The sequence below is a fragment of the Cydia strobilella genome, chromosome 4 (genome assembly GCF_947568885.1).
Source record: "Cydia strobilella chromosome 4, ilCydStro3.1, whole genome shotgun sequence".
In the NCBI taxonomy this organism is placed as follows: Eukaryota; Metazoa; Arthropoda; class Insecta; order Lepidoptera; family Tortricidae; genus Cydia; species Cydia strobilella.
In genome coordinates, this window is record NC_086044.1 from 19,928,312 (window position 1) to 19,951,455 (window position 23,144).

The 23,144-nt window shown below is 37.4% G+C and overlaps 1 protein-coding gene across 2 annotated transcripts in view; it reads right to left on the reverse strand.

Moving 5' to 3' along the window:
- Positions 1–20,640, reverse strand: part of LOC134740808 (protein spire) — a 219,110-nt gene extending 198,470 nt beyond the window's left edge. For both annotated transcript variants that reach the window (XM_063673430.1, XM_063673429.1), the window contains exon 1: positions 20,198–20,640. In XM_063673430.1, the coding sequence (XP_063529500.1) occupies positions 20,198–20,453 (256 nt within the window). In that variant the 5' untranslated portion in view covers positions 20,454–20,640. The remainder of the gene's footprint in view (positions 1–20,197) is intronic.
- Positions 20,641–23,144: the final 2,504 nt, after the last annotated feature.

Sequence of the window (23,144 nt, forward strand, 5' to 3'; positions counted from 1 at the left end):
CTGTCACCAGGCTGTATCTCACGAACCGTGATAGCTATACAGTTGAAATTTTTACAGATGTATTTTTGTTGCCGCTATAACAACAAATACTAAAAACAGAATAAAGGAAAAATATTTAAGGGAGCCATACAACAAACGTGATTTTTTTCCGTTTTTTGCGTAATGGTACGGAACCCTTCGTGCGCGAGCTTGACTCGCACTTAGCCGGTTTTTTTTTTAAATGATCTCAATTTTGAAATATCAGCCATTACTCCCTGTACGCCTGTATAGTGTCTTAATTACTTAACTTAAGAGTAAACAAATAGCAAGTCATACTTAAAGCTGTTTTTCAGAGAGGAATTGAAATATCAAGTCTAATTATTAGGTCGATGACTTATCAACAGTCAATTAAACAACACAATTTAAATATCATTAACACATGACTCATCTCGAAAGTATCAAACAGTAAACCACAAATAATGAAACGGAGCCGATACTTTCACAAAATCCATTAATTTCTTCGTATCTCCGCATTTATTTTAGTCTTAAAACTCGGCGACAAGTGAGAACAAAAATACTAAATGAGAATATAAACTCATTCGCGTCCCATTTTTTATAGAAAACGGAGAGCACGATTCTTATTAAACAAATTGTTACAGTTTTGATCTTATTTTGCTCGCGATGATTGGTTCATACGAAACGAAGTGAAATCTCATGCGTGATGGCTCCTTTACACGATTGGCCATCATATTAGCGTGTAGCCGTGGCGTCGGATGGCTTATGGCGCGGCGGGACGGCGATGGGATGGCCACGGTGTCGGTTTTTCGTCCGCACATCAAAGGAATAGGGCCAGCGATGGTGCGTACGCCGTACGTGGCCCATTCCATAGTGCGTGCTCTCATGGCTCCTCTACACGATGGCCCAGCGTAGGCCAGTCCAAGGAACGCTGCTATGCGGTGGAATGATATAGCAATATCACTTGCTCCCTCTAACGAATAAATGCGTCCTTTGGACTGGCCTGCGCTGGGCCATCGTGTAGAGGAGCCATGATATGCACGCCCATCACCAAGATGATCAAAGTCGTATCAAAACCAGTTCAAACCATAACAAATTGTTAAATTGGAAACTACCTCGGACTTTCTACAACAAGACATGACTGGAAGAATTGTAACACGCGAACAATTTTATGGATATTTCACTGGATTACGTTTCAATATTCTAAATCGAGCTCTGGTGTAAATAATGGTGTTGATGTCCGTATAATTGGTGTTATAACTAAATATTAAACTGTCAATATTCGCCGCTACGTTAGACGTTATCGTTGGCTTGACTAAAGCCAATAAACGAATTGTAAATATAAGAAAGGAAAACGAAAAGATATTTATAAACAAAGACGATACGGGTAAGTATAGCTACTAGGTAAGATCCGAGAATCTCATCTCATCATATCATCATATCTGTAATTTAGACACATAATTGTAAATACTATAAGCGCGTTGCAGAGTGCATGCAGACTCTTAAGATTCAATTGTCTAACTACAATATCAATATTGCTACTATAGAGCACATAGTTCGTCAGCACATCACGAAATCCGCTTAAGGCTTGGATGTAATTCAATTTAAAAGCCATCGCATTGCACGTGCATCGTATGACAGCATTGACAATACTCAAAACTAAATACAAGTAAGGTACCGTTCGGATTCAGACTAAACCTTCAACTGCATTACTGCCGCAAATATCAAAATCGATATTGCTGCCCGGATTTTTGAAATCTGCAGTGGCAATGGAGTTGGCAGTAATGTCGCGCAGCAATACTGCAGCAGTAATGCTGGCGACTGCATTCAAATATACTAATTTGAGTTGACTGACCGATCCCTTCTCGAGTGAGATTGGTTAAACATCTAGCATCTGGCCACTGGCACCATTGACTAACCCGGGGTTAACCGGTTAAACCTGGTGTTACCATGGTTACCAGTACAATCTGACACTGGGTTAACGGTTTAACCAGTTAACCCCGGATTGGTGGGATGGTGCAAGTGGCGCTAAGAGTAGTACTTCATATATTGATTTAATCTAATACGATTTTCACTCATAATTTTAAAACTGAAACGGGACTTAATCGCGTGCACTTACGTTTATTCTTTCACAGGAGTTTGAATTCACTGTGCAATGCATTGGTGCAATGTTCTGAGCAGTTATTTTCAATCCTGCGCTACTTTAATCCTGCGAGGATTTCGCATTGCAGCATTGTCGCATTATTAAAAACCGAGTTCGAGTCGGACTCGCGCACGAAGGGTTCCGTGACATTACGCAAAAAACGGCAAAAAAATCACGTTTGTTGTATGGTAGCCCCACTCAAATATTTATATTATTCTGTTATTAGTATTTGTTGTTATAGCGGCAACAGAAATACATCATCTGTGAAAATGTCAACTGTTTACGGTTTATGAGATACAGCCTGGTGAGGGTCCTGTTTTTACCCTTTCGGTACGGAAGCCTAAAAACTGTACATTTGCAACAATATAAACACTAATGCTTACAGTCCGACGAGAAGGAATAGCAATGGAATTAGGAGTAACAAAAATAGTTTACACCTGGGGCCAAAGGTACACTATAGTTGGTCAAACCAAATTGGCAGTAAATAAGAACAAGAAAAACTATACTCATTTTTTTCTTTCGGGTGCTAGTACTAGTGTAAGATAAAGATAGTATGATTCTCTCTGTCTATGTTTGAAATAAGACAGTCCTTTGACAAACTATATTATTAATCCACGGACTGTCAAATCGTATGAGTATCCGTAGCAACACACTAATAATATTAGTCTAATATCGTTCGAGAAATGGGCCCCTGGCAACACTATATTTGTTGTCAATAATGTGTCAAATGAAACAATATTTATGCCATTACGCTCGTACGCGTGCGTGGCGCTTTTAAAAATGACAACGTTTTCTTGTCGGAATGTATCGGAAAATAAATTATGATTGCTAAATATTTAAATATAATTTCGTCATGACTCATGAATATGAATGCTCACAAATCGGTCAAAACAGCGAGATAGCCTATCGGACTGACGAAAATATATAACAAATTTGGTAGTTACAATATCAGTATTACATCAGTGTTATATGTAAATGTTTTTATGTAACAATATGTTTTAACGAGTATAAAGTTTTTATTTCGCTACGGACAATTTTATTATGTTAAATTGATTTTGAACTTGAACTAATTATGGTAGCTTCTTGTAAAAAATGGAGAAAAAAATGACATTGTCACTACTATGTAAGTATATATAAACTCGATACTATCAAGGTCTAAATTATGTCTACTTAGGGTATTAATTAATTGTCAAGGCTATCAGGTATTTTTTGCTCAACTGCAGGAAAATAAGTGAGTATACGTATCATAGACATAGTATATACAAGTAGTTATCGACGCGCCACCGAGCGACCGGGGGTAAGAGAAACAATATTCATATAAAATTTGGGCAGCATAGGATTTTTTCTCTTTCACACTTGTAAATTTCGGTATTTCGCCATCGCCTCCTACCTATGATGCCACCCGGTCGGTGATAAGGACAAAGCATGGCACTGTTTTCTCTTTCCTCTTATAGAAATCGCAATAAGACTATCTTTCTCTATCAAAGAGTGTCAGGCCCTTGATACGTATGTAATGTGCCGCCGGTATATGGGTCAAAATCAAAAATTAACTAATTTGACGGATGAGGTGCCGAAGGTGCCCATCGATTCGTTATTGCACTTATTAACCTTTACTTCGTAGGGGGTAGACATTTTTACGCAAAACCCGTGGTCGGTATTTCAAACGTTTTGTTTGTTCACTTTGTTAATTGGACGCAGGTATACTTTACCAATAAATGGAGCAGTAAACGATCTTCAGGAATCCATACTAATATTATAAATGCGAAAGTCTGTCTGTCTGTCTGTCTGTCTGTGTGTTACTGTTACCTCTTCACGCTTAAACCGCTGAACCGATTTAGTTGAAATTTGGTATACAGATAGTTTGAATCCCGGGGAAGGACATAGGATACTTTTTATCCCAGAACTCACCCCTCAAGGGGGTGAAAAGAGGGGTGGAAATTTGTATGGAGAATCAATAACCGCTGAACCGATTTAGATGAAACTTGGTATGGGGATAGTTTGAGCTGTGGGAAATGATATAGAATAACTTTTATCCCCGAAATCATCCCTTAAGGGTGTAAAAAATGGGGTGGAAATGTATAGTGTGGACCAATTTGGGGGTGAAAAAGGATGGATTAAAAAGCAGATTTGTTTAAGAATTAAGGTGCCCAAATTACTAATTACACGCAGACGAAGTCGCGGGCAAAAGCTAGTATAATATAAATACCCTTATTCTTTGATCGTCCATCGACGTCATGTCATGTCACACCCTAACCCCCGGTCTAAAATTAGCACACTTGACCCTGAGTGACCTTTTATAGGTTCTATTTATGCATTGGCAAATACTATGACAATGACAAGGTACGTGTTTTAGAGTGTAACTTAAAAGAAATGCCAAACAGCATTCGTTGTCTATTATGTTATGTGCTCTTGTGTATCAATTGTACTCACTTGGATTGACTACCTTTCCAATGAGGCCGAGATGAGCGGAGATGAGAAAAGACGTGCGGGGAAGATTATTGAAAAATAGAAGTTGGTAATACGAGACGCGACGCTATATAGTTAGTTGCCAAAATCTGAAGAATCCCCAAGGGGCCTTTCCAGATACATTTGAACAGTGGCCTCGTTTAGGCATCGCCTTATCTCCAAGAAGGGACACTTGACCCTAACGATCGATCGGTGAAACTAGGGTCAATCACAACACTGTTTATAAAAAGAATGTGAAAGCTTTTACCAATTTTTTTAACCAATAATTCTATATGGAAAGTGTAGGTTATTGTCCGGTACAATAAAACAATCAGTTCTGTTATTCCACTGCCCTAATATAAACCACTAAAAGTGAGACCTTTACATTCGTAACGATTGTGAAGAATCGAAGATCACTGGTTATCTAAGCCGTAAGCAAAGGTAATCACACACCATGTCTTAAACTTGGTCGTGTGCACGATTTCCGTGACCTGCGCGCCATCACAATACAAAACTATCCTGCTTAAAACTAAAACGACGTATGTCCTATTAAATATTTCCGTAACATATGCTATTTCAGAATTACAAGGTTTTATTATCCTTTGACTTACACTACTTGTGAAAAGTGAAGGATGTTTATTCAGTGCCGTGTGAAGCGCGTAATGTATAATAGGCAAGGCACTTGTAGTAAATATTTAATACTTTTTGTTCCTTTTATAAAGAGCGTGAGGATTTTGCAGTTCCTATTTAAATATTCTATTGTGTAAAGGATTGTGTAAAGGATTGTGTATAACAGTATGCAAACAAACAATAGATGAAAATAGCCGTAGGCTACAATTGTTTACGTTTTCAATAACTAGTAAGCTTTAATGAAAATTTGCCAGTAGATAATATTGTTTTTGGAATTGCATTGTCTTAGATCTTAGGTAATTTATTATTTGTCGTGAAATTGTTCGCTACGCGCTATTGCTATTGAAAAGTTGGTACCATTTTGCGTTATGACATCTTGATTCATGAATGAAAGGCAAACGATGAATCTTTAAACAGATAATACAATACTCGTATGCGTAGGATAAATTTGCTTCCTAATTTTTGTTTTTGAGTTGACATAGAATTGCTCTTAGCATTGATTGTGAGCCTGAGCACATTATATTATTCACTACGTCATCGCTGAATAAAATCAATGTAAATAAATGTACGTATGTATAAAATAAAAACAGTTATATTATAAAAGATACTGATAGACAACGCACAAGGAACGCAATTACGCAACGCACAATAGGAGGGAAATTTAAAACATACATGTCTCAAATGTAATGCTAATGACTCTAATGCTCCACTATAACAGATTTTTTTTATTCAACCTGTTGGGTTTGACAGTTTTTATTTTTTATACGCAGACGAGTTCGCGGGCAGAGGTAGTCAAAAATAAATGAAAAATTTTAGCTTCAGACAAGACTCGAGCGCGTGGTACCTATTTTTTTTTTCAAAATCACTGACTATATAGTAAACAATGAAATGCGTGGTAAATGCAGTTTATGCAGTAAAGCACAGGTTATGTCCTTGAAGCGCGGATCGATACGGCCCGGAAGAAGACGCCCTGTGGCCCTGCGCCGCAAATGGCCGTGACGTATTGTAGGCATACGAGAATTGGACGTCACATTTTTTATCCAATAGTTACTTATCATGGGACTAACGGAAAATTTCGGGTTCAAACCATATATGTCGCAGACTTGAAAAAGTTTTTAAAGGAACAGCTGCGCTCAGAATCTAACATACCTACTTAACGCCTTTTGTAGAACAAATCAACCTCTAAATCAGGATCTAATTCGTCAGGAACATCTGTCTAGGTACCTTACCTTTTTAATTACTGTATGTGTAATTTTATATTTAAGGCACCAAGTAGATTAAACGGTTTTTCACTGAACATGATAAGGTTATCTCGAATTCATGTATTACTCACCAATTTAACTAACAAGTCGCGTAACCAGAATAAATATCGATTACAAAAATATAAAAACGCATCAACTTAACACCACTGCGTATTTACACACGGCTTCAGAGCTGACAAAGCAAACGCTACCTTAGAATGTAACCCAACCAGCCATACCTGGAGGTATTCCAGGAATACATCTACTAAACACGAAGAAATTGATACTTTATTACTATTAAAATAGGGTCTAAAATAAGGGTACGCTTTTAGAGACACGTTCCTATTGTTGCGACAAGCAAGTTATTAGAAACTTATAGACGCTAAGAGACTGCTAAGTTCGTAAACCTCGTATTTCTCTTATAAGTATTAACGCAAAAAAGACCTTATCACATACTAAATAGGGTCATTATTTCTAAACAAATCAGAAGTTGGAAAGCACATAGTTAAAAAGAGGATCAATTTATCGGCGTGGCAAAAAGGATTCCCATGTCAATTGGTTTTATTTGATTCCGTCAAAGAAACCGGTAATGTGTTTTTGCTAGACGATACACCATTATAATTTATAGCCGAGAAATAACACCGGTTCGGAGGTAGACGAACTTATTAGTAAATGGACATTTTGGATTTTATTGCGGAAAGGAGCGATTATGTTGTTTTTGTTATAGTTAGTGCTAAAATCGGTGACTTGTTTAATACAAAAATAATCTAAAGATCGCGATACAAAACAATAATAGTTATGCCAAAAAATAAGTAATTAAAACTGTACATTAACCGAATTAAATATGTTTACATAGGGTCATAGCGCTAGTTTTCGTCCACTTGCCGAAATTTAAATATAGTCTATTTAAATACTGTCTCATTTCAAACATAGACAGAGATAATCATTTTTTTGGTTCTTATTTACTGCCAATTTGGTTTGAACAACTATATAAACCTACAATGCTCCACAAATTTGGACTTATTGTAATCCTTAATGTCTAAACAATATATCTATCTTCGTAATTACAATTATAATTTTATATTAACCTCGTAGGAAATTCTTACGCTTATGAATTTGAAACTTCCTTTTATATCTATACTCAAGGACAAATTTAGAGGAACGCAAAAAAAAATACAAGTAATACTATTAGTGATTTTGTATGTTAAATCACTAATTGTATTAGCTTGTATTTTCTTATGCAATAGGCCCCAGACCAGTTATATTACTATCTAAATCTCTACATTATCATTATCACACGTTTGTCCCTAAATCCGTTAAAACATATTTATTTTGAAACTTTAACAGTGCCGAAAGGCACTTTACGGGTTCAAAATCACAAATAACGATCCATAAACCGAAAAACAGAATTGATAAGCAAGACCTTAAGTCAAGGTAACAAGGAATAATTTAACATAGCAGATTAACAGGTTAAAGTAAGATTATAAAGTTTACACCTATAATACAAGGAAACCATTTTAGAACAACAATGAACTATACCGTAAAGTTTGAGTTGAGATTAAAGTGGAATAGAGATCTTTATCTTTATTATCAGACGATAGTTTATCAAAACTTGTGGGCACACCGATTTTCTCACAAGATTTCATAATAATGAGTATAATGACACTGTTTTGAGTTTGTGAAGCAAACTTTTGCTTTGTATGGACTTGACACTACAAATACACTAAGAAAAATACTTCCAGACGAACTATCAGATCTATTAGGTATGTCCAGACCACATGCAGACACTATGGATATAATTGATAAGGTAATTTCGAGCACGGGGTAATTTATAAAATCACTATATAATATCTACTTAGTAGATTCTACTAAATCAGAAGCACTTCATTTATTTAATCGTATGGCATATATACATTGAGGGCAATCAGAGTGTAGCCTTGAGGTTGCCAAGCCAAGCAACCAACTCAGGTGTTACGGTGCTCAGGTCCTCGGCAGGCCCAGGGTATGAGTGGAGTGGGCAGCGTTTAAAAATATGTTCTGTGGTCTGCTCTTCCTCTCCGCATTCGCAGTGAGGAAGCCGTCCTTCATTATTTTGGCAAATGGCAACACTTACACCACTGCAACGCTTACCAACGCACCGGTGATAAGCATGGTCCTGTCTTCGGCTAACAACTGAAACGCGTATATACGTGGATTTTGGGTCACCCAGCAACATCTTGTCAAAATCACACGATTTACTGTCTTCCATCAAAACGTTTAGGTAGATGTTTATCAATTACCTTAATCTCGTCGATCAATCACTTTCTTTGTGTTACGTTTGTGTTGCAATTTACGTCACGGACCTTGAAACTTTCCTTGGCAAGTTTTATTTCAAGGATCAAGGGCACAATAGCGTGATTAAGGCTAGTAAATTAAATTATAAGTCCCCTAGGGGATGAAGAATGAGTTCTGCGATGAGTTCACGGTGGTTTTTTCATGATTGACTGATATAAAATATATATCTAAACGCATAAGGGTCCTAATAATTGTAATATTTGTAACTAAGTAATAAAATTCACGCATTATTTTTATAATATTGTCTTCGGTTAGCGCGATAGTTACTCATGAAATAAAACTATGAAAACGGATTATATCACCCGTTGACTACGAACGCTGTAAAGTGTTCGAAACGTCAGGATGTATTATAAATTCAATATACGCGGTATAATCCGTTTTCATAGTTTTATTTCATGCGTTATGTTTAATTGCCTAATTACCTATATTAATTCGCCTGTCTTCTGTCAATTATATACGCAACTTATAGGTAGAATAGTCTCCAATCGTATATTACTTTGGCAATGTCCTTGCATTTTGGCAATATACAAACCCAAAAGCAGAACTTTCACTCAATATGCCATGAACTTGGTCACGCAAGATGTTAAATTTTGCTAACAAATAAGTTTATCGCTGCATTGCAGGTTAAGCTTGGCACGAAAACCATCCTGAAAAACTAACGAAAACGTACACAAAAAGTTTAAATTGCCTTTTTTGGCACATTTTTCATGTAACTTTTTCCGTCAGTCATCAAACAGTACCGTGACAAAATACCGTACAATACAAGTGACGTGGTTGCAAAAACAAGTGCCGATCATAATGTAAACACAGCAATGGAAACGGCACCTCATTAAACAGGCTATGATAGATACACGGTACAGGTAATTCAGTATCTTGACTTCGTCGTCCGTAATAAAAATATCTGGGAGACCGAGCTTTGCTCGGAAAACATATATAAACTCAAAAATGCGCGTTTTCCCAGTGATAAAATCTAGCTAGATCGATTATTCGCCCCCGCAAACCCCCATATAGCAAATTTCATCGAAATCGTTAGAGCCGTTTTCGAGATCCCCGAAATATATATAGATATATACAAGAATTGCTCCTTTAAAGGTATAAGATAAATAGGATCAATACGAGTAAGTGTGGCATACGGATAAGTGTAGTTGGCCTTCACATTGGGGCATGTTTACATTACACATTTATTAGTGTTTATTACGAGTTCATACATTTGCTACTTGCGTTGTGGCAAATGTATGAACTCGCAATAAACACAAATCAATGTGTAAACACCCGCAATGTGAAGGCCATCAGCTAAACTTACCCCGCAGCCACGCTTAGCCTTGTGGGATGGATGACAAATTTTGAAATCCCTTTTAATATTGTCGGTACATTTGTACTGGTTCCGAAAAACACAAAAAACTATTTCGAACTGAAACACACTGAAAAGTGACAAGTAGGGTAAGGTAGGAAACAGTGGCTCAGTCGCCCCAATATTGCCTCTTTCATGTTGGAATTATGTTGAGTAAGTCACTGTACCCGGCTATTTTTTTTCGAGCCACTGTCTCCTACCCTACCCTATGTTATTGTGACATCAGTAGCATCAGCAGGTTAAAACATTTTAAATCCCAATTGTTTTAATGTTCTCTTACCGATACCAGTATGTAATCGATTCTCTAAAACACGACGTAATTAAATATATCAGATGCGAAAGATACAAGTACCATGGTAAGTTACGGTACTGATTATAGCCCTACTGCGCTAAAACCATTGAACCTATAACTAATAATAGACTTTCGAGGACCGAGACCCATTTCCCATAGATGGCGCATCTCCGCAGAACAATATACAAGCAAAAACCTACAGAAAGAGTTAATAGATTATTGTCTGTCGTGTATTCTTTATTACAGTCAAATGCTTAGAACCAATGTATTCGTGACCTCTTCTTACGAAGCAATTATAAGAAATTGAGAGCTCTTATAAAGTTGGTTCGTTGTGCACCTGTAATAGTTTTTTGCCGCATCCGGAGTTGCGTGGAGGAAATTTCTTCATTTCCATTCAAATATGACGCTATGACATTGAAAATACTAAATAGTTGCGACGTTTTTGAATTGAATGTTACTGTGGAACTGTAAGGTATGATTGGATTCTCATGAGATGGGGAACTTAGCATGGTGATAAATTAGTTTTTAGCTCTGGGAAGTCGTCAAATATGTGATAGTAGATTAGTAAAAAAATGTGCCAGTGATTAATTGGATTAGGTGTGTAACAAAGTGTCCTTAGCCTCCTGTCAAATTCTACAATTCCAAGGAGTGTCAGTCCTAAAAATTCGTATTTAGCGTTCCGTACCCAAAGGGTAAAAACGGGGCCCTAATAAGACTCCTCTGTACGTCTGTCTGTCTATCTGTGTATGCCTATCACCAGGCTGTATCTCATGAACCGTGATAGCTAGACAGTTGATATTTTCACAGATGATGTATTTCTGCCGCTAAAACAACAAATACTTACTGAGAAGTACGGAACCCTCGGTGGGCGAGTACGACTCGCACTTGTCCGGTTTTTATTTTAAATTAAGTATGTGTTCTTCGCTCTGGGAAATTGACAGTGATATGCAGGATGTCCCAAGACAAGGTTGAAATCCGAAAAAGGGTTGGTTCCACATAATTTGTTGATATATTTCTAGAATAAATTATCCGTTTTAATTTCTTATCCTCTATAACAGCCATTCTCAAAGTGTGCTCCGCGGACCCCTAGGGCTCCGCAAAGTCTCTGTGGGGCCTCCGCGAGAAAAAGCGAAAACAAATCAATAACCTGCTCTCTTATATCTCTCTATAGTCCACAGTTAATTTGACGAACGAAAATTTATAAGTTAGGGCTCCGTCAAATATTTTACAAATACAAAATACAAATACAAATAGTTTATTATCATAAAAGTTGTTTACATGTGCATCGATATATCCATCAGACTCCAAACTAGGCTGAGCCTGTATCTTGGAAGTCTGCGAGAGCGATTGACAATTATGTCCACGTTATTATACATATCTTAATACTAAAAGTAATTACTACAATTTTGCTTTTCAAAAGGGTTCCGTCGCTAAAAAAGTTTGAGAACTGCTGCTCTATAAGAGCTAAAAAGAAGCCCGTTATTCAACCTGATACGCCGTTTCCATTAAGAAGTATACATTTGCCTATCACCCTGTCACCCGTCATTGTCAGATTGTCACTCAAGGTTTTTGTACTTTTTGTATTTTTTAAACAGTTTATATTTAGCCCATTTTGCTTTTGCATTATTCTTTGCTTCAAGTAGAGATAGTTTTTATGTATAGGTAGATATTTTTTTCAGGGTTTAGACTTACAGACTAGAGATTTTGGGGCATAGAAAGATATCAACTAGGGAACGAATCAAATTATTATATAACCTTTTTTTATGTGATAGCAAACGAGCAGACGAGCCGCCTGATGGGAAGCGGTCATCGTCGCCCATGGACATAAGCAACATCACAGGAGCCATAACTTACTCACTTGTCACTTTTTCTTTAGTGTATGATATCTATTTCAGTTTTTATCAATTCAAATTAATATTGATGCATATTGTATTACGACCTTCGATTCTCTAATGAATCGCTAATCTTATCATACTCCATTTGATTATACAAATACCTCTATACCTAACATAATAGAACAAAGTAATAAAAAACCGGCCAAGTGCGAGTCGGACTAGCGCACAAAGGGTTCCGTACCATTACGCAAAAAATGGAAAAAAAATCACGTTGTAGGCGAGCCCCATGCACTTAAATATTTATTTTATTCTGTTTTAAGTAATTGTTGTTATAGCGGCAACAGAAATACATCAGCTATCACGGTTCATGAGATACAGCCTGGTGACAGACAGACAGCGGAGTCTTAGTAATAGGGTCCCGTTTTTACCCTTTGGGTACGGAACCCTAAAAAGTAAGAATGTGCGTAACGCTGACCCTAACATAAATCAAGGTTGTACAAATGTGCCATTTTCAACCAAAAGGGTACTTATTGTCGCTTGTCAGTAAGGCGCTAGCCATATAGCTTCAATTAGAAATCAAACTTATCAACAAGCGACAATATGGTACCTTTTGGTTTAAAACGTCACAAATACATACTAATTACCCACTAGTTTAACCAAAGATTCGCCTACAATCCTTTCTAGAGGACAAAACAGATACTAATACGGAAATGACATTGGGAATGGTGACTCGTGTTTTTGACAAGTAAGCTTCTAAAATTACCTGTTTCTTTTAATTTAAATAAACGTTTTGTTGATGACAAGCGAAAGACGAAATTGTGTTTTTTAGTGGCGTTTGTTTTTAATAGTCATTTCCGTGCATTAAGTCGTAGTTCCTTATGCGATGCGGCAGCTAGGTTCGTACGACTTAAGTTTCGATTATTGTCTTAATTTAAAAGCCCTGGCCAACCTTTTTTAACCGACTTCAAGATTTCAAAGGAGGAGGTTCTCAATTCGGTTGTTTTTTTTTTTTTTATGTTTGTTACTCCATAACTCCGTCATTTCTGGACCAATTTTGAAAATTCTTTTTTTGATTGTAAGTATATACATACAGATTGGTCCCGTTTTTGTCAAAAAACAGTTCTGATGATGGGTTCCATGAGGAATCGAGGGAACTCCTCAAATGTTAAAGGCATACATATAGTGATTTTAGTATTTTCATCAACAAATCAAGACCTTACATTTAAAAAAGTGACATTTGACGAAGTGGAACTGCTGATGATGATCAGAACGGAACTCTTCAATGACGCAATGTTAACGTTTGGCGATTTGTCCTCTTCGTTATGTTTGTTAAGCAAGTTAGGTTTTCAAGAAACATTTTTGTCAAGCTCGAGTTCTGATGATGGGATCCATGAGGAATCGAGGGAACTCCTCAAATATGAAAGGCATACATATAGTGATTTTTGTATTTTTATAAACAAATCCAGCACTTCCATTTTAAAAAGTGACATTTGATGAAGTGGAACTGCTGATGATGATCAGAACGGAACTCTTCAATGACGCATAGTTCACGTTTGGCGATTTGTCCTCTTCGTTATGTTTGTTAAGCAAGTTAGGTTTTCAAGAAACATTTTTGTCAAGCTCGAGTTCTGATGATGGGATCCATGAGGAATCGAGGGAACTCCTCAAATGTGAAAGGCATACATATAGCGATTTTTGTATTTTTATCAACAAATCCAGCATTTCCATTTTAAAAAGTGACATTTGATGAAGTGGAACTGCTGATGATGATCAGAATGGAACTATTCAATGACACATAGTTCACGTTTGGCGATTTGTTCTCTTCCTTATGGACCTAAACCCAAACTTGGACCCGGACTCGGACCCGGACCCGGGTCTGAACATGGACCCCAACTCGGACCCGGACCCGGACCGAACTCTGACCCAAACTTGGACCCGGACAGCCGGACACGGACCCGGACTCGGATCCGGACCCAGACCCGGACCCGGAAATGCTACTAGAAAAGTGGGTTAGGTGGGTGGGTGGGTTTTAAACTGCGATTCTCACAGAACACAACTGCTATCAGAAAAGTAGGTTAGGTTAGGTTCGAGCTGTGACCCTTACAGAAACGAAATGCTACCAGAAAAGTAGGTTAGGTTAGGTTAGAACTGCGACCTTTACAAAAACGAAATGCTACTAGAAAAGTGGGTCGGTTTACCTCCTTTTCTTCATAATTAGGCAAAAGATGCTGTCTTTTTCATTTCATTGTCTGGAATCTAAGAATGCTTTCAGCGGCATCCCCCATAGAAGTCGGTTTTTTTTTTTCTTAAAAATTATTTTATATGTGATAGTCAGCAAACGAGCAGACGAGCCGCCTGATGGGAAGCGGTCATCCTCGCCCATGGACATAAGCAACATCACAGGAGTCACTTAAGCATTGCCGACCCTTGAGAATAATAAATACCCGCTTCTTGAAGAAACCCATAGCGCAAAGGAAATACCTCAGGAGGCAACTCATTTCATATTCTGGGAAGAAACGAGCGAGATGCCCGCTTATTCTTGGTGTGCCATGTATCTAAGAAGTGAGGATGAGCTTTGCTCCTTTGGCGGGAGGTGCGGTGATAGAATTGAGACGATGGCACCAAATCAAATCAAATCCTAGCGCAATCATTTACCTTTTAGATGATGCAACACGCACTGCACCTGCCTAAAATGGGTCAGCTCTGCACAGCACCGGCGGCGAATTGAAATTGCGACAATAAAAGCAAATAGGAGTGGCGGATCGGTGTCAGGAGGCTCATTCTATTTTAACAGTTTTATAAGGTTTTGATCTTATTTTGATACTACCTTGAGTCTTGTTATCATGTATCTCATGCGCCAATAAGTGCTAAGGTGCTTTATGGAGAATAAGGCCTATAATACAAACAAAATTTGCTAGTTGAATTTGAAGTAGTGAAAGAAATATGGTAAATATTATTTTGTTTTGAAATCGTACGCAACAAAACAAAATGCAACTCTGTTCCAATAGGAAATATTACGCGAAACTCTGCGCAGGGGGCGCCACTACCACAATCTGAGGGTCTATCACAAAATAAGAAAATCGAAATTTCTTTATCTAACATCTCTTTTATTCTTGCATATTCGAGCTATGAAGAGGCAGATAGCGAAATTTTTAGATTCGCGTTTCCCGGTAGGTTCTCTGCAAACAAACCGCCTTGGTGCATCAATGACATATTTTATTATCTCTGAAAACTTGTCAAAAAACTGTAAAAGGCACAGTATGTATAAGTTACTCTATGGTTTACTAAACGGGCTACTGCCGCACTCTGGTGGCAGAACATTGCAGTAATATCCCCTATTGAAAGTGGTTTAAATTACATTGTTAAAGTAATCCTTAGGGCGGGATTCCACCAGTGTGCGGCACAAGCATATTCAGTACAAAAACGCTTGTGCCGCACACTGGTGGAATCTCGCCTTAACAGTTTGTCACGCTGTGTGTAAATTTATTTTTAAGTAAATCTTTGACGTCGACTGTACAAACAGCAACACACTTAACTGTCCATCGGTGGATCTTATGCCTTTTGTAATAAGGATTACGAACTGTCAGTTAACAGTGTGGGCGACGGTACTACGGGTAGGACGGTGGGACTTACGAGGTTAAGACTGTTAAGAGACTACTCCTAATTGCATCAACTTGAGCCGCTAACGCTGATTCGTGCTTACGGTCAAGGTCGTGTCAAAATAAGATAAAATTAACTAAAAAATTGAAAACACGACTACGTAATTTTAATCGTCTCTCAAAGCTCTTCATTTTGATACCCCACTCGATAAAATTGCAAGATTTTTTTTTCCAAATGTCGCGCGTTATTGTGTATTACGTCCGCCATGTTGATTTTATTATGACGTCATATAGCCTATGTCACCCGGGATGACGTAAGGATTCTAATGATATATGATACATCTAAATCGGTTAAGGTATTTAGAAGTTATGGTGGAATAAAGAAACTCATATACAAACATGAATCCTGAAAACGATACACTCCTTTTTTTGGGCAGTCGTGTAAAAAGTATATCAGATTGTAAAAACAGAATATGCCTCCAGGCCTGGATATTATGCCACTTAATATTACAATCACGCGAAATGAGCTTTCAGGATTGAGTTATGTGTGAATGAACAGTGCACTATTGGAAGAACTAAGCATAACGCAAAATCAGCTAAATATGAACCGGTAGTTATTTGTGACATTTTCAACCAAAAGGTACCGCATTGTCGCTTGTCGATAAGGTTGATTTCTAATAAGCTATATGGAAATAGCGCCTTACTGACAAGCGACAACAAGTACCCTTTTGGTTGAAAATGGCACATTGTGGCGCTCCTCTACAAGGCGGAGTCGGCATTAGTTGGTGGTTTTAGATTTAGACGGTAGTCCTACCCAGTGGCGTAGCTAGGCGTGGGCGAAGTGTCCCGTCGCCCACGGCCTCGCGCCTCAAGGGGGGCCTCGCGCGAGGCCCCTTCGGTCGGGCACAGTGAAAGTAAAGGGCCTCGCAGATGAGATTTCGCCCACGGCTAGATTAGTTCAAGTTACGCCACTGGTCCTACCATTGCGCTACCCTGCCCCAATATTACAGGGTTCTATGTTTCACTTTTATCAAACTGAAATTTGAACTTTATCATAGTGACATTAAGTCGAATTTCAACTATCTTGAAAATGTGACATAGAACCCTGTAATATTGGGGCAGCGATTGGTTAATCCGTCATCGCTCCTGGTTCCACCGGGCCAGGTGGCGTGCGTAAACGCATTTCCCCAACGTAAAAAAAATACACGCTGTATCACTTCTGGACGAACCATAAATATACAAAGTATCATGCCAATTGAAATAGTAAGTACCCAAGTAGGTAATTACGTTTTTCGATTGTTTGCTTTGGAGCAGCCTGTATAGATATATTTTATATAGGAATTTTGGTTTAGGTACACGATGATTACAAAATAAAATAACTAAATAAATAAATAGCTTGTGCCATCACTACATCGTATAAAACAAAGTAGCTTTCCGCTGTCTGTCCGTCTGTCCCTAATGTATGCTTAGATCTTTAAAACTACGCAACGGATTTTGATACGGTTTTTTTTAATAGATAGAGTGATTCAAGAGGAAGGTTTATATATATGTAGTGATAAAGGACTATGATACATGTCTCATTAATTGTCTACTGTTTAACTGAGGCGGCTGGTAAGAAGTTAGGTATATGATATATATATTCAGCTACGGATTAGTTGAAGGCGTGGCTGCATGAAGTTAATTAATACCTATATACTATGATAACTTGATAAGTAAGTAGCAAACGTAACATACATAATATCACCGCGGTTCCGTATTGTGTTGCAAAAAGTTTTTTGGCATATTTTTGTATTGCATAATACTGTAATGTTACTTGGCAGAAATGTCGCTTGGCAGAATTACCTTTCGCATACTGCTTTTCGCATAATATTACTTTTGAGAATTTCTTTTTGCATAATATTACTTGGTTATTTGGCAGAAAACCCTAACCTAAAACCTAACTTAGAAAATTCTGCCAAATGAATATTATGCGAAATGACTATTATATGGAAAGTATATACTTGCGAAAGTATCATTCGACTTAAAGTTTTCTGCGATACACACGTATCGCACTGCACAACACTATGCAGTGTATTTCTGACAAATAATATTCTGCCAGATGAGGAGAATCCTATCACCGCGTAACTTCTTTTCTAACCGCTTGAGATTAAGTGGTAGACTAGACAGGTACAATATTTGATGCCAAATCAAACAAGCAAACAAACGATAATAGTAATAAATTAAAAAAAAGAAAAAAACAATCACTAAACAATGAGCACTAACTTTTATTTATTATTGTTTTTCATTTATTTTGATACATAGCAGCTCTTGGACCTGATGCGCGTTAATGTAGTAAATCAGTTTAAAATTTCTTCTTCTTTTTCTTTCTTAAATGTTGTCATTAATTTACTTGTTCATAAATTTTGTCGTTAAATTGTATAATCTTAGTTTCAGTTTTAGTTTGTAATTGCCTTGTTAATTTACTAATGTGCATGTACTGCATGTTGTTTCTCTCAGAGCAATAATTGTGTTACCTATAAGTGGAAACTGTTCTGGCTGTTGTGTCAACTCAATTTGTTAAACTATATGTGTGATTATATGCTGTTTGTTTAACTTTGCAATAACAAAAAATACAGTTTTGATGAGAGATATACGTACCGCGTACGTGATTACTGATTAATTGATTATCATTAGTACTATAGATCATCTTCGACTGCGGCAAACAAGTGTCATGTCATACCGACACGCGGCGCTTATCAACAGGTACAATGACGAACTGATAACAGGACCTCGATATTCGCTTCTCGAGAGGCAAAGATCATTACGAAATAACAGCTTTTACCGACAAAAATGTAAATGTAAATTTTTATTAGCCACTTTATCGACCAAGATGGTAGTTTCTTTCAAAATTTAAAGTTAAGTTAGCCGGTAATGCCTAATTGAAATGCGGATTTTTATTTAGCCACATTACCAACGCATATTTGCAATATTGTTTTTGAACGATCGCTTTATCTGTTGCCGACCTAACTGTAAGATCCCGAGGAAATTTAAGTGGATATTATCAGTACGATGGCATTTTGAATGAATTAAAACACTAGGTACACGTTAAAATAAAATGCGATAAGATGGCAACGCATTTAAGCTCCCAGACGGAGCCATTGTGCCATATATGTGCCATTTTCAATCAAAAGGGGTTGTCAATAAGGCGCTATTTCCATACAGCTTCAATTTGAAATCAACCGTATTGACAAGCGACCTTTTGGTTGAAAATGTCACATATCGGCAGACACCAACAGAAATCTGCGAGTATCGCTAAGCACCACACACGCAACGATACCAAAATATACATCGGTCTCGCACCTACATTGTGAGAGACGAAATATACCAAAATATATCGTATCGTAATATACCGAGTAGATGCCTGCAGATGCCTTGCGATAACATATCGGCAGATACCAAAATATATATAACAGTTTTAAGTCTAGCAAAATAAATATGCTTGTATTTCGCTTTCTGTGTATTTTGTAACTTTATTGTGCACTATAGGTATAATAGTACATTACGATACAAATGCGAAAAATAGGAAATTCCCAAAGAGTGGCGATAAATTAAAACACGACCGAAGGGAGTGTTTTAAATCGGCACGAGTTACGAATTACCTATTCGCACATGTATCGTTGATGATGATGATGATTAAAGAACATATATTGAAGTACATATGGCCCTTTAAATTATGGACATAGTTACGTAATGTGCTTATTATCGCACTAGTGCGGTAAAGTACCACCATACGTACTGTCAAGAATATTTACTTACTTATACATTACAGCTTCGTGTGTGAACTCTGTCAAATGGTAAGTAAAAGATATCGTAATAAGATGCTGTATCTGTTGGTCTCTGCCGATATATTATCGCTCGGTCTGTGACGAGCTTTAAGACAATTTGCACCGGTATCGGTATCGGTATCGGTGGCGGTTATTTAGTTTTGACTACCTGTTTATTTACAATGTTTTGTCGGTAGGTAGGTACTATGAGATTTTTATTAGACACTTCACTCTGTTAAAGTAAACAATAGCACCCTAGTACTTCAAGATAACGTTTGTTCCACTTAATCTACCGAGTATTATGTGTTGTAGTCATAAATTTCGCTATTAATCAGACACTATCAATCAAATGCAAAGAAAAACGTGCATATTTCGGAAGATACCTAAGCTAGCATAAGTAAATATGTACAACAACATACATCTATGTGACCTTTGATATAATTTTTGAAAGATATTCCGACTGATAAACAGTAACATGTGCATGTTTTTAAGTAAACTCATGGGTTAAACGCAGGCTTCTGCGGACTTACCTCCAGGCAGGACCAGCGTATTAGGATGCACGTAGCCATCCTTGTGCAGTAGCACGTGCTTTGGCTCCGTCGCCAAATAGCAGGTGTTCCCGTCAGCCAGGCACTTCTGGTAGCACCTGGCAGCCTGGTAGGCCAGCGCCCAGGCATGCTCCTCACTTATCGTCGAGTTAAACGCCTGAAGGATCTGCTGAAGGGAAATGCACTCGGCAGCGTCCAGCGCGAAATCCGCGCCCGAAACGGGCCCTTTACGCATCATGGTCCTAGCCGAAACCCATCCTTAATAGTATAAATCCACTGTAACCACGATCACTGTTGATTTTTATTTTATTTATTCAATCACACCGAAAACACTAATGTCATGCTTGGAAACGTCGCTGTCAAATGGGTGGGCGCGATGTAGCGCGCTTGCGCGGAGTGACCGTGACAAGCGTGCAGTCGCGGCGGCGGCGCGGTGAGTACTGACGGTCTCGGAGGACTGGAGGCTATAGGGCTACGCCGGGACGAGCGGAAATCACTTCCTACTCCGATAGGGAATAGGGAGGGTTAATGTTGCCCTTGCCCTTGAAATCTGTTCATACTTTGTAACCCCTCATCAAGAAGTAGGCCGTAGGGCGAAGTCGTAGGAAACAGATGTTTGGACTGGCATAGGACTTTGGGTTTGAGCTATACCTAGTATTTTTCACATAAGCTCGTATATCCAAGCTATAAGAATAGTTATTTACGATACAAGTGCGGAAAAGAGGAAATTCGAAACGAGTGGCGATAAATTAAAACACGACCGCAGCCGCAGGGAGTGTTTTAAATCGACACGAGTTGCGAATTACCTATTCGCACGTGTATCGTACAACGTTTTACAGTACATATGGCCCTTTAAACTTTCGACATATGCACGAAAAGTGCTCTTTTACGCGCTAGTGCGAGAATATGTACTGTAAAAATACTTAAATCAGTAATCAGTAATTTATATCTGTGCAATATAGTGAAACTTAACGGAACAAACCACAAGTTCGTGTACCTTCATACGATAAGAAAAAACCGTAGGTATACTGTAGTGCAAAATGTTGGCTCTTCAGTGCTCTTCTCGGAAATTAGGTATATAGATATAGGTATAGTGTACATCTTGTATTGGAACCGTTATTTATGTTCAAAATTATTCATTTCCTTAATTTATAATTTTTATAATTTTAGAGAACGTCTGAGGTCATTAATTATAACGTTACACAACATGAGTTACACTGCATGAATATGGGGTTACTATCACAAGAAAAATCTTAATAGCGCGATTCAGGATTTTTAGTACACGAAACAGCGTCATCTGATGTTTAATTTGGTAAGTAAACAGGAACTGGGGTCATTATCCCAAGAAAAATTTTGATAGCGCGATTCAGAATTTTTAATACACGAAACAGCGCCATCTAACGTGCAATGTTGCAAGCAAACAAAATTTTCAAAGTCTGGGCACAGAATAACTAATAGGTCTGGGGTCAGTGCCCGATACCCGAGGAAGCGAAAGAACCCAAAATATAACCACGAGCGTAGCGAGTGGTTTGATAAGTGGAATCTTAAGCGTTGCGAGGGTTTCAATGTACGAGGGACACGAGGGTTAAACAAACATTACTAATAATGAACTCCAAACGATCTACGTTCTTAATTGATTATTCAAAATCATCACTTAAAAGCCATTTCTACCAGACAACATGAGAAAACAACTCAAAATTTGCATCAAATTACTTTGCTACTCTTGTGGATAAATGCAACTTTCTCATCAGTTTTTGAAGAATAAAGACAGACTTTACACAGCGCCATATTTGAATGAAACAACAATAATCAGTCATACGTTTAATTGAATGAACTATAAAACATTACATATAAACAAAAGGTACATATTACATTGTAAACTGGAATATTTAGGTAAAAATTTCGTTACGTCCATTATTTCACCAGTTGTACAATTTAACTTTATTAATTTATTATTGTTCTATATTGATCAACGACCAATTGACCATACAATCTATTAAATATAAGTCGCTAAACTAAGCTGAATTATTCATAAATTATATTATAAGCCTTTGAATAAAACTTTTTTTAATTAAATAGATATCGTTAATTAGCAACCGACTTGAAATTATTTGTAACTAACAATATCAAAGGACGATACGTGGTTTTTAAATGCACCGCCTACGCCTCCTTCGATTTCTTTATGTTATATTTGTATTTTCCATGAATATAAATCTTGCAACGCACATATTTTAAATCTTGGTACCTACTTACTTGCGACGAAACATGAAAAATATACCATTAAACAATTAAACTTTTTATTAAATAAATTTCTTTACATTTTCCGGACATTTTTTTTACCCAGTGCCATACATAATTGATTTCGATACAAACTTAATACGAATACTTAAATAATACGCTAATGATTTTAATAATATTAATAATAATATACGCATATAATTACATTTTTAAATTGCTTAAACATACATTTCTGAACGTCTACTTGCCAGGGTAATAGTAGCAAAGGGGCAAATTGGACAAATATATACGTAAATGCACATTTGGGGCGTTTTCTATGAAAAGGGACCTTATTGATGGCGCTTACGCCGTACAGCGTTGCGCGGCATTGTATTTAAATAAATAATAAATAAAAAGTTGTTTATTAAAAGAAAGATTTTAAAATTACAACAGGCTCAGTGGTCCCACACTAGGCTAGGCCTGTATCGTGGTGACCGCTCTACAGATTTACTACATAACAAGTTTAGGGGTATCCTCTAAAAGTCTAAACTAAACTAAAGTAAGTCTCTTATCTTACAGTTCTTACATTGAATGAAATGAAATGAGATACATGCAAAACTAATACTAACATTACTTACTATTTATATCGGAGTATCGTTAATAATGGCGTAAGCGCCATCGACAATAAGGTCAATTTTTATAGAAAATACCA